This window comes from Sphaerodactylus townsendi, linkage group LG06 (assembly GCF_021028975.2).
Source record: "Sphaerodactylus townsendi isolate TG3544 linkage group LG06, MPM_Stown_v2.3, whole genome shotgun sequence".
Taxonomy (NCBI): domain Eukaryota; kingdom Metazoa; phylum Chordata; class Lepidosauria; order Squamata; family Sphaerodactylidae; genus Sphaerodactylus; species Sphaerodactylus townsendi.
In genome coordinates this window covers 106,090,307-106,103,548 of record NC_059430.1, presented here as the reverse complement: position 1 = coordinate 106,103,548, position 13,242 = coordinate 106,090,307, and the positions used below count along the sequence as shown (strand labels likewise).

At 42.5% G+C, this 13,242-nt stretch overlaps 1 protein-coding gene across 1 annotated transcript in view; it reads right to left on the bottom strand.

Annotated features, from left to right (window-relative positions):
* EFCAB6 (EF-hand calcium binding domain 6) overlaps positions 1-13,242 on the bottom strand; it is an 81,307-nt gene that overhangs the window by 49,758 nt on the left and 18,307 nt on the right. The window contains exons 5-10 of the mRNA XM_048502266.1: positions 12,122-12,293; positions 11,587-11,701; positions 10,006-10,127; positions 5,155-5,390; positions 2,852-2,948; positions 2,167-2,285 (exon numbers count right to left, since the gene is read on the bottom strand). Of these exons, the coding sequence (XP_048358223.1) occupies positions 2,167-2,285; positions 2,852-2,948; positions 5,155-5,390; positions 10,006-10,127; positions 11,587-11,701; positions 12,122-12,293 (861 nt within the window). The remainder of the gene's footprint in view (positions 1-2,166; positions 2,286-2,851; positions 2,949-5,154; positions 5,391-10,005; positions 10,128-11,586; positions 11,702-12,121; positions 12,294-13,242) is intronic.

Below are 13,242 nucleotides of genomic sequence, written 5' to 3'. Positions count from 1 at the left end.
GAGCTCTAGTTCATGGAGATATACACTAACAATATCATGGCCTCTGTCAAAGAATTTACAGTGCCAGTGTTCGAGCCTGCATGTGAATCTATGGCTTTAGCTGCAGTGGTGGACAATCTTCATTTAAAGCTGGATAGGAGACAGTAACCCTGCCAATATTGTTTTCAAAGGCTAGTTAACCTGGTGTCTAGAGGCATATCTACTAACCTGGTGTCTAGAGGCATATCTAGGTTCAGAGGGTAGGTCTACCATGCACTGAAAACAACGTAATTAAAATAACCTAAAACAAACCCAAAATTTTAGGAGATAAATTTCAGGAATCCTAATAATTCAGGAGTGTCTTGCTTCATTTCAAATAGTTGCAGTTTGGAATCAGTGGCGTAATGTCCATTGGGCAATGTGGGCAGCTGCCCAGGGCTCAGGAATTTTGCAGGCCATGCTCCTGCGTTTTTATTTTTTGGTGGTTTTTCACGTTTCAGCCTGCAGGAGGTGCATTTTTAGAGACTTTGGACCCCCTGAACCAAACTTCACCAAACTTGCAGGGTGTCATCAGGACAGTCTCCTGAAGATACCCTGAAAGCTTTGTGATTGTGCCTTCAGAAATGTGCACCCCACAGGCTGCACCAGAAATTCCCCATTGACATCAATGGAAAAAAAATCAATGCAGAAGTAAGATTATTGGGCAAATTTCTGGGGGTGCCTGTCAGGGGTGCAATTGTTACGCTATCAGCACCAAAATTTCAGAGTATCTTCAGGAGACTGTCCTGATGACATCCTCTAGGTTTGGTGAAGTTTGGTTCATGGGGAGGCACAGTTATGGACCCTCAAAGGTGCAGCCCCCATCTCCTTAGCTCCCATTGGAAACAATGGGGGATAGGGGCTACCCCTTTGGGGGTCCATAACTTTGGACCCCCTGAACCAAACTGCACCAAACTTGGGGGGTATCATCAGGACAGTCTCCTGATGATATTCTGAAACTTTGGTGCTGATATCTCTACAATGCACTCCCTGAAGGCCAAAACAAAAAACAATAAAAATAAAAATGCATCCAAGAATCTTGGATGTTACCGCAAGTTCGGATCGTGCGGAGTTCGGAGGGGGCGGGCTCAGGCCCTTGGCCCTCCGAGTGCTTCCAAATCAGCTCATCTCAGCCCGATCTGTGGATCAAGCTAAGCCGAACCACCAAGCCTTGCTACCTGTGCTCTGCCTCTTGCCTGCCCTGCTGCGTCCTCGGATGGATCTTTGTGGGATGGCAGGGCTAGCAGTCAGGGGTGCATTTGCACCTGGCCGACCCACTGACTGTGCTGCTCTCCCTGGATGCTGCCACTGCCCGCTGCCGCCTGCTCACCTTCCCCCCTGTAAGGGGGGGGGGCGCCTAAGTTCAGCCAGCAGGGAGGGGGGAAGCCACAAGCCACCAGGGGAGGAGGACGGGGGAGCTCCACCACCCATGGGGGGCATCAAACTTAGGTTTTGCCCAGGGCTCCAGTTTTCCTCACTGCGCCCCTGTTTGGAATGGAATAGGGAATCTTAGGCATTGATTTGGATTGGAAGTATCTAGATGCACAAACCTAAAGGCCAGCAGAACAACAGTGGCCATGGAGGGAAATGAGATTACCCCTTCCATGTGAATCTTTGTCGGTTTCCCTGTATCATCTATTATTTAAAGAATACATGGGTTTCATGTGACTAATTTTCTCTACAGTTATCATACCATATATATTGTATGTGATGATACATTGCTGCTATGGACCTCAAAAACTAAGTGGTCAATTAATTATGGGGATCAAGTTTAGTTCATGAGATGCCTTCAGCCTAGGAGGTCACAGGTTCTACAACTGAGTTGTGCTTGCAGAGTTCATATCAGAAGAGCTTGCTTAATGGTCCAATTTCTGGCCCAATTCCTCTGTAAAAACAACTAAAGACATGATACAATATAGGAAATCTTTGGAAAATGGAAATGATGAGAACCTAGGATTACATAAAAATAATGTAAACGTGGCTATTTTCACACTCTTTTCACTCATTAGCACTGTTTTTGCCTGAAATCGGTGATTAAGAATTATAATGAACAGACTCTGGTTTTAAACCTTCCATTTTAGCATCGGGTTCCATAGTTTACAGGTAAAGTTTTTTTTTAAAAAATGCATATTACTGCAACTATCTTACCTTGCCCAGAGTTTTTCAAATTCTCTTGGATTTAAAGGAATGCAGTATCTGTACAGGACATCTTTCAAATCCTTTTTCATAACAATGTTATTTCCATCGCTATCGTATTCATGGAAAAACTAAAACATGAGATGGCATCAATAGCAAGGGTTAATCTTTTCCAGGCTTTCTCTGTAGTCATGAGGAATTATATTATATACTTGGACTTCCAAAGACTTACAAAATATATGCATCTATAGTGGAGCTCTTTTATTACATTTCTAAAAGCTGAAAAGTACTGAGGTTTTGATGCTGCCTAGATTTCCATGGGTGCCAGGGGGGTGATTTTTGCCAGCCCCTCATGGGAAACCTCCAATTCCCTTCCAAAGATATGGCCTAGTGTCCCCTGCCCCCTAAGAGCGGTATTTTAAAATGTATTAGGGGCTGCCTTAGGATGCAGAAATCACCTTCCCTTGTACACAGAGAGATCTAGGCTGCATTGAAACCAGATAAACAGTTCCTACCACTGAAACAGATAGGAACTAAACAGTATTGTTAAACTTTCATAAGTTCTGACTGTTAATGAATTATTCCTTTATTGTAGCTAAATGGCTGCTCTAAGAACATGCCATCAAAGATAAACTCCATGCGAAGTTCTCAAATCTGTTTTAAACAAGGCTATTTATTTTTCAAAAGTAGAACTTACCATGGCTAGGTCATTCCATCTGCTTTGTGCTTTTATAGTAAGATAGTAATGAGCTTGTTCACAAGCTAGATCTGCATCTGCAGCTATCTGTTTGGATCTCAGAAAATAAAAATAAAAAGTATTATGTTAACTGTGATTTATTTAATGCCATCATTAATATCCTACAAGGTTTGTTTGGGTATTTTGATCTTTGATTTTATTTTATAGCTTGTACAGAAAGCCTTAGAAGATTCTTATCTCAAGTATTTGCATACCAATGAATTTCACGTAAATACTATTACAGTTCTCCAAGTGCAAGTTTGGGATGATATGCTTAAAAGTTCTCTCAATCACTGTTATAATTTGTGGATACCTAATTGCTGCTGAGATTTGAGGGGGAAAGATTTATCAATCAAATCGAAAACATAAAACACAAAATGCCATTGAGGTCTAAATGGGAAACAGAGAACTGTTCCATTGTGAGCAGAAACTAAAGCCACTATGAAGAAGCTGAAATGAAATTCTATGGGTTGGCTCCAGCCAGCTTTCCCACTCAATCTCATTTAATTCCTCTCCTTAGACTCCCCATTTTACATAGCTTTTGTCCATATGGGTTTCATGATCCCCAGAATAGGATTTTGGTGGTCAAAAAGGACCACCTCCTCCTTCTTCAATAGTGAAAACCTGGTCGGATCAAATACAGGATTCAAATTCACTAGAATTTAGGACCAAACTAGATATGACACAAAGGAAGAGAAGCATCTGAGAAAGATAGTTGTGAGTGGACAGATGACCAGAAGGAAATGGAAAGGATTAAGCAATCCTATCTCTTGCCCTTCTACTGCAACTCTTCCACTCTTCCACTCACATCTTTCCAACACATTTCCATTTTAAAAAAACTAGACATGAGGCTCTACAGCATAGAATCATTGAGTTAGAAGAGACCCCAAGTTCCATCAAGTCCAACCCCCTGCAATGCAGGAACACATAATCAAAGCACTCCTGACAGATGCCATCCAGCCTCTCTTTAAAAACCTCCAAAGGAGGAGACTCCACCACACTCTTAGGTAGTGCATTCCACTGTCGAATAGCCCTAACTGTCAAGAAGTTTTTCCTGATGTTTGGGTGGAATCTCTTTTCATTCACCTTGAACCCATTACTCCTGGTTCAAGTCTCTGGAGCAGAAGAAAACAAGCTTGCTCACTCACCAACATGATATCCCTTCAAATATCTAAATGTGGCTGTCATGTCACCTTTTAACCTTCATTTAGCTGTATGAAGTTTCCTAAATTTTAATGGAACTAATAGCTATTCTACCTATTACACAGAATCTACTGGTAAATAGAGACCGTAGAAGTCTGCGCTGTACCACTTCAGCACACAGCCTGAGCCATGTTTTTGTTGAAAAAGATGTCTCTCTCACCTCTTTCCATTATGCCTCGTTCTAGCTCACCTGAGGACTTTTAAAAAGTTTTATATATTTGTGAGCCAACCCAAGCCCAGAAGGGAAGGGGCAGCATATTAAATCTAATAAAATCAAAATAAAATCAAAATACCCCACATTTCTCTCCTGCAAGGAGTCTCAAAGTGGCTTACAAATTTATTTATTTATTTATTATGAGATTTATAAGCCGCCTCACCCCCGAAGGGCTCGAGGTGGCTCACAAAATAGCTGCACTTTAAACAACAATCAGCAAAACGTTTCAAATACAAATTCCTTCCCATCCTTTCCCCACACCAGATGCCTTGTGAGGTAGGTGTGGCTGAGAGAGTGCCAAAGAACTATGACTAGCCCAAGGTCAACCAGCAGGAATGTAGGATTGGGGAAACAAACACAGTTCACCAAATAAGAGTCCACTACTCATGTGGAGGAGTGGGGAATCAAACACAGTTCTCCAGAGTCTACCACTCCTAACCACTGCATCAGACTGGCTTTCTGCTGTATTTCTTGTATTGCTTGAAAAGAATGGATATGGCTCAGGGCTACTAAAAGAATTAGTCCAATAATAGTAATCCAAGAAAGGTATTTTGATTTTAATTTTAAATGTTTCTACTCTGCTTTTCCATTCAATAATCTACAAGGCAGCCTGCAAAAATAGCAATGGCAAGACTTCAATTTAAGCCCATGAATCAGTCTGAAGAAACTAAAATAAGTTCAAACACTGTCAAATATGTAACAAAAACGATGGGGTGAGAGATTTTTTCAAACTATTGAATAATAAATAACATCACAAATTATTTTACATTGGTGTATTCTATAATATACTATTACATCATAGCTTTCATCCTATATTATCTAATAATACCTACAATGTAAATCTTACTTGTTAGATGAGACCAGCCAAGGGCGGGTCTCTTTAGTTGCATGTTCTTGGAACAATTGGAGGAATTCTGGGTAGTTTAATGTAGATGTCACATTCATCCCTAGGATACTGAGCAGACGTACATATTCCTCATCTGTTATGCTGACAAAAAGGGTCTCTAGGAGGCGTCGAAAATCTTGCGAGGTGACTATACCATCATGGTTTCTGTCTGATTTACGGAAGGCAATGTATGGGTCCTAACAGGAAATATTCAATGTCAGCAGTTGACCTTTTTATGTTAAAACAAATATACAGCCAAAAGTATTTTTAAAATGAGTCATCATTCCAAAAGGGGTAACATGTGGAAAACCGTTTCAAAACAACCCATCCAGAAAAAAAAGTTGAAAAATTTCCAAATCTCCAAGATAAGGTTTCTAGATTGCCTTGATTTGAGCACATTAAAAATGTTTCTCTTTTTTTTACCATCAAGTCACACCTGACTTATGGTGACCCTGTAAAGTTTTCAAGGCAAGAGACATAAAGAGGGAGTTTGCCATTGCCAGCCTCCACATTGCAACCCTTGTATTCCAAGGTGGTCTACCACCCAAATACTGGCCAAGGCCGACTTTTCTGAGATCTGACCTGGGCTATCCAGGTTACAGCAAATCTTATCTGCTTATAAAAGATAGTTGTGTTGGTTGGGTACCATTTACATAGTTCATATGATTTTAAATATATATTTCTAGGAGTTTCACATTTTTCCTGAACTACTACTCTGAACATATCTGATAGTTTTACCATCCTTAGAACCTGATTACAACCACCAGCAGACTGAAAACACAATAATGCAGGGGGGGGGGGATGTGCCAAGAACACTGAGGGAGCTTACCAGGTGCTACACCAACCTGTCTTGGAGTTATCCTGGCATATCCCAGAGTTAATCTAGTGTAGTACTGTAGAGCAGAGCTGTGCTAGCTGGCCATTAGCTCACCTCTACTAAGAACATAAGAACAAGCCAGCTGGATCAGACCAGAGTCCATCTAGTCCAGCTCTCTGCTACTCGCAGTGGCCCACCAGGTGCCTTTGGGAGTTCACATGTAGGATGTGAAAGCAATGGCCTTCTGTGGCTGTGTCTCGAAGCACCTGGACTGTTAAGGCATTTGCAATCTCAGATCAAAGAGGATCAAGATTGGTAGCCATAACCTGAATTCTCCTCCACAAATCTGTCCAAGCCCCTTTTAAAGCTATCCAGGTTAGTGGCCATCACCACCTCCTGTGGCAGCATATTCCAAACACCAATCACACGTTGCGTGAAGAAGTGTTTCCTTTTATTAGTTCTAATTCTTCCCCCCAGCATTTTCAATGAATGCCCCCCTAGTTCTAGTATTGTGAGAAAGAGAGAAAAATTTCTCTGTCAACATTTTCTACCCCATGCATAATTTTATAGACTTCAATCATATTCCCCCTCAGACGCCTTCCAAACTAAAGAGTTCCAAACGCTGCAGCCTTTTCCTCATAAGGAAGAAAAAAAAGGTAGTCCTCAATCATCCTCGTCAGCTCTTCTCTGCACTTTTTCTATCTCTTCAATATCCTTTTTGAGATGTGGCTTACCAGAACTGAACACAGTACTCCGCGCGGTCACGCACGCACAGCTTTATATATGGGCATGACAATCTTGCAGTTTTATTCTCAATTCCTTTCCTAATTATCCCCAGCATAGAGTTTGCCTTTTTCACAGCTGCCATACATTGAGTTGACATTCCCATGGAACTATCAACTAAGACGCCTAAACTTTCTTTCCTGGTCTGTGACTGATAGCACTGACCCCTGTAGCGCAGTATGTGAAGTTTACTCTTTTGCCCCTATGTGCATCATCACTTTGCATTTCTGCTACATTGAACTGCATTTGCCATTTCTAGCCCACTCTCACCTAATTTATCAAGGTCCGCTGAGCCTCCTCAGAATCCTTTGTGGTTCTCTAACCACCCTACATAATTTGGTATCATCTGCAAACTTGCCACCACGTACTACCCACCCCTACTTCCAGGGCATTTAAGAATAGGTTAAAGAGCACTGGTCCCAATACGGATCCTTGGGACACCACTCCCTACATCTCTCCATTGTGAGAATTTCCCATTTACACCCACTCTTTGCTTCCTGTTTCAACCAGTTTTTAATCCATAGGAGGACTTCCCCTCTTATTCCTTCATTGCTGAGTTTTTCAATAGTCTCTGGTGAGGAACTTTGTCAAAAGCCTTGGAACCAAGTAGACAATGTCCACTGGTTCCCCCTTATCCACATGCCTGTTTACATCCTCAAAGAACTCTAGTAAGTTTCCAGGGCGACAGGATTTTGCCTCTGCAGCCATGCTGACTCTTTCTCAGCAGGTCTTGCTTTTCTACATGTTTTATAATTTTATCTTTAATGACAGATTCTACTAATTTACTAGAAACAGATGTCAAACTGACTGGCCTGTAATTCTCGGTCCCCCCCCTAGATCCTTTCTTAAAGATTGGTGTGACATTGGCCACCTTCCAGTCTTCAGGATGGAGCCTGATTTCAAGGATAAGTTGCATAATAAAGTGAGAAGATCAGCAATTTCATGCTTGAGCTCTTTAAGAACTCTTGGGTGAATGCAATCTGGGCCAGGGATTTGGTAACATTTAGCTTATCAATGGCTGCCAGTGAACTTCTTTCCTTGTCTACCACTATCTTGTTAGTTCCTGGACGGCCTCCTAAGAAGCTTGGTTCAGGTGCAGGAATTTTCTCACCTCCTTGGGTGAAGACAGATGCAAAGAATTCATATCCAGCTTTCTCTGCACTTCCCTGTCATCTTTAGCACACCCTTTGTTCCTTTGTCATCTAACTGGGCCTACCGCCTCCTTGCTGGCTTCCTGCTTTTTTGATGTACTTGAAGAACTGTTTGTTGCTGGTTTTGATGTTCACAGCCATGTCTCATAATCCTTGCCTCCCCTTACAGCTAACTTGCTTCTCTTCTTTTTTTGCCACCATTTGTGTTCTCTGTATTCTTTATCAGTTAAGTTGGACTTCCATTTTCTAAAAGACATCTTTTTTTTTTCCTAATAATTTCTAACGCCCCTTTGTTAACCATGGTGGCTTTTGACTGGCTGCCTTCTCTAACTCAAGTGAACACATTCCAGCTGAGCTTTTGTGACTGTGTTTTTAAATAACCTCCAAGCATCTTGGACATTTTTGACTCTCTTGATTTTCCCTTTCAGCTTCCTGCGCACTATCCCCCTCATCTTTGAGAAATTTCCCTTTCTGAAGGCAACAACTACATTAGTAGTTGTCACTTGTTCGCATGCAGAGATACTGAATCTGACAGCATTGTGGTCGCTGTTCCCTATCGGCTCAACAACACTGACTTCCCGCACCAGGTCCTGGGTCCCACATAGAATTAGATCTAGGATCACATCTCCCCTGGTTGGTTCTACAACCATCTGCTCTAAGCCACAGTCATTTAGTCATTTACTGTGCCCCTCAACTAATGTTCAGCCAGTGCACCCTGTATTGGCAGGAGGCAGGACAATCCCAAGGGCATCCCAGGAATTACTTGGTTTCCTAAAGAACCCAGAAGCACTTCCTATACCGTTGATGGTGAGATGCTATGCCTGTGGCTGCTCCTTCAGAGTGACTGTAGCTAGATGGATGTAATCTACAATTCCAACATTTGGGAAGCAAATGTACAAGGGCTATGTCATCCTCCATGAGGAAAAGCATATGTTTGTTGATGTCCTGCAATGTGGCACCCATGAAGCTGGTGACGTAGCAACTTGTTAAGGACTGGGAAACTCTACCACCTCAGCCACAGCCATGACCCCAGGGCAAGGTATCTGAGGAACAGCAGCACCTTCTGCAGCACAAAGGTGGCCAGGGAGTGGGGCAGGCCAGCTCCCTAGGCCCTTAGTTCAGGACCCAGAGCTTCACATAGACCCTGTCCAGAGGCCCTGTCAGACAGAACCATTCCACACGGCTGTCATTGGGAAAGATATATATTGGGTAGAGCCTGGTATGCTATCTCCCACACTATTGCTGTACCACCCAGATACACAGACCCCTGGTCTGTCAAAGGCTGTCCCCCAACCTTTTCACCATGCTGCATCAAAAGGGAAGCCTATCTACCAGCCCCCCCCCCCTTCTGCCAATCTGGAGGCACCTGTCATTCACCATGGGGCATCATTCAACCTAAGTCCCTGGCCTCAAGATGCTGTCCTTTTCCAGTGCATCCAGAGGCCAGGGATATAGGTCGAATGATGCTCGACCAGCTGCTGCTCCAATGGCCATCATGTGGTCTCAGTGGGGAATGGCCTTGTGTACCACAGGCAAGTAGTTCCCACAGTGCCCAGACCTGTCACAAATTCCTACACACTGGATCAGCATGGTTAAGTTGGCACATCAGGCACAGAAGTCCACCAGGGCCCAAACTGGATTGAGGAACAGAAAGAACTGTATAATCTGGTTGTCGAGTATCTGGTGGCAGTTGCTCTCCCTGGGGGTTGGGTCCACTTCCCTGGCAGTCCTGCGGTCTGCTGGGGCCTTTGCCTGGCTGGCATGGGTGTTACCAGGTCATCACCAGTTGATGACATTATTGGCCTTGTCGGGATGAGCACAGTCTGACTCCCGCTCTCAGCAGCCATTGCTCCACTCCTGGGGCTTGCCTTCTTTCGAGCAGCTGAACTATCAGTGCTTGCGGCCTCAGGTGGGTGCCTGCCAGTCTGAATGCCAAACCCAGCCCCTGTGAAGCCTAGGTCGGCCCTGCTGCAGCTGGCAGGGGGTTTGGCAAGTTTGGGCCAAGTGTCATTTCTGGAGACTTTGAATGTGAATCAATAATAAAATGCAGAATGTGATTACCCCATATTCTTCCACCAGTTTATCACTAAACTGGCTAAGACACTCTTCAGCTGTCGCAAAGTGACACTTGCTGGTGTTTACTTGCTGTTGTGTACCGTGTCCCAGTCCAGTCAGTCTGGAATCTAAAACAGTTACATTAGAATAAAGCATCCATTGATCTCCACAGTCTGTTCTAGAGATTTGCACACCTGTCATCAATCTAATTATTTATCACAAAAACAGATACTTAAAAGCCTCAGATTTCATATGTTGCATACCGTCACAATAACTGGACTGGAAAGGAACATAATGTAAATCACGGCATTAAGCCATTAAGCTCTTATTCTGGACCTATGAATTATTAAAGCTTTAGTGAATATAACTAATACTCGAATCTAACTTCCATGCTTCACATGGAGCAGGAAAGAGGAACAGCAAGCATTGTGGCATAGGGCATCCCATCATTGTCACAGCCAGCAACTGTATAATTGAGATTTTGTGGAAGTAGTCATGACTTGCTTATCCATGGAAAGCTACTTTTGCCATACAAGGAAGAATAATCATTCACACATTGATTCCTAAAACTTGATGCTACTCAGTGGCAAAAGCAATGGCATCTCCTCCTCAGTGTAGCATAAGACAGTTAAGTGAGTCAGTGGCTGGCTGGTCACTGCAAGCCTCAACTTCTGTTTATCCAGACCCTGATCTGAGAGACATTGCTCCCTCCTGGGGATTCTAGGACAAGCAGATACAATTATTTGGGAAATAACTGTATCTTTGGCATCTCCCACAGGATCTCAGTGTTTTTCCATATTACAGAGCGGTTGGGATGAAGCCATGCCTTTCCACAACAAAGCCACTGTCCCTTGGATAAAATCTGCTTCTTTAGGGCCACTTCTGCACAGGCAACACAAACGGGTTAAATGGACCCATGCTGCCTGTGTCGCCATTTGCACAGTGGGTGCAGGGGCCATCCGGGATTGCAGGAGTCCCGGCGTCAGGATGCGGCATGGTTCACATGGGAAACACTGTGTTTTTGTGCAAACTGTGCATCCAAGAAATCCCCAACCTGAGAACCGCCCCCCATACACACACTTACCGATACAAAATGGTGGCCCCCAATAGAATTCTCTCTAATGGCATCCGCCTGCAGAATCCCCTATAATGGTGGACAGAAAGAGGGGGGGGGGGGTAGAACGCTTCCTGCTTCCTGTAGTTTGCACAGGCAAGTAGGAAGCGTCTGAAACCTAGGTAAAGAAAAAAGTTGCTAATTTAGCTACTTTTATTTAACCTGGGTTCAGCCAAATATAATGGGTTAGGAGTGTGTGAGGGATGAATTCTGTGGGAACTTCTCCCTCATAATGCATTTTTCATATCCCTGAACCTGTTATATTTGGCCTGTCTGGAATCACCATTGTTAAAATGGTTTGATACATGGCATTTTATAAAATAGGTTTGTGCCTGGTTTTAGACCTCTATTTTAGCACAAATTCAGTCTGCAAAAGACACAATAATAAAACCAGGCTTTTATAGAACTGAGAAAGAAAAAACCTGAGTTGTTCCAGGATGACAGTATTAAACAACCAGTAAGTATGCTGTTACCTTCAAATATTGCCACAAAGTCAAGATAACTCAGTCCTCCATTTGGAAATCCTATTTTCTCTATTAGTAGATTAAACTGGTCATCTTCCAATGGCATACAGATATCTTCCAATAACTTCAAGGGAATAAAAACAACAAAATGTTTCTTAATACTAGAAATGAAGCAAATGTGTTGCTTTAAATAATTTCATAGCAAAAATTGTCTTTAAGGTCTTCCTGAGGAAATCAGTTTGGAGTTGTAACTGTGGTTATCTTGGCTGGGTCAAGGCCACTATTTTTGTATACGGACTTTTATTGTTACTGAAAACTGACAAATGTAACTAAGCAGTTAAATCTCAGGGGTGTAGCCAAAAATTATCTTATCTGTAGACACCCACAATGCCTCTTGCCTTGTAGGATCACAGCACATACAGCAGCCCCAATAGGCAACACACTGTGGCACTGTACAGAAGCCATGCTGATAACTCAGGGGATGTTTCCATAAAGCAGTGCACATCATTTTGGAAGAAAAAGTCCAAACAAAATTGGAAGTCACCTTGCGGAAATCAGTTTTACTCAATTTGCCACTAGCTTGCTTGTTATAGGAAAGAAAACGGTCTCTGAGGCTAGCTTCCCGATGCAGGATACCATCCCTTAGTCTTTCAATTACTGCATCGACAGTTCCGTTCTTGGGGTTTTCATAAGCATGTTCTTCAATCTGTTTCATTCTAAAAGTGGAAGATTGGCAGCAAAGACAAGCATCTTAAATATAGCCCCATAAAATATCTGATTAAACATTAATGATCTGTACTGTTGCAGCTATAGAGAATATTTTCACATCAGAGGTTTTATATACTGTGGCAATTGCTGAAAAGGCTATAATTACTAATTCTTCCAATTTCAAGGTTTATGCTACATGCCCAGTTTTAAAACAGAATTGTTGTTGAGAAGTATTAAACTGACAGAGGGGGGAGTCTACCCCCTCCACCATGGAAGCTTTCTCCTCTCGTAAGGTAGACCCACAATAGCTGGGGAAGGGAGGAGGATATAGCAGCACTGATCTTGGATGCCTCATTGCCCACCTGGCTTCTTCTGTGGTTGGCAGTGTCTTTTCAATTGATAGACATCTGGTGAAAACAATATCAGGAGGGAAGAGAATACACCTTTTTCTCAAAACCACAGAATATTTATTCTCAAATTGATATTTTTTCAAAGGAACTACAGAAGGAAGTACAGCTAACGTTCTCCTATTTCTATGGAGTGAGGACATAAAAATAAATATCGAGAGTATAAAGATTTAATCATTTGTTGCTGTTAAATAAGGAAGTGACACAGAAAACAATGGATGAGTTAAAAGGGTTTTCCCATTAAAGCCCCAGGAAACTCAGAATAAATTAGGTGGGATGTCAGTAAAGCCTATATAAAATAGATGTTTGTTAATATTATATGAAAAAAGGTTAACAGAGTACCTAAAGAAGAAAAGAAACACACACACATACAAACAGAATGAAAATAACTATCTAGCTTTAAAAGTGGAAACGAGGGCTGTTAGATGCTGAAAAAATGCATAAAACTCTTTTTGTATTTTGATTTGTATGTGATAAGTCTGCAAAGTCTGCAAAACAAATTAACAGCCCAATCCAAACACCTCCAAGGAACCCCCCCCCCCTTCCACAC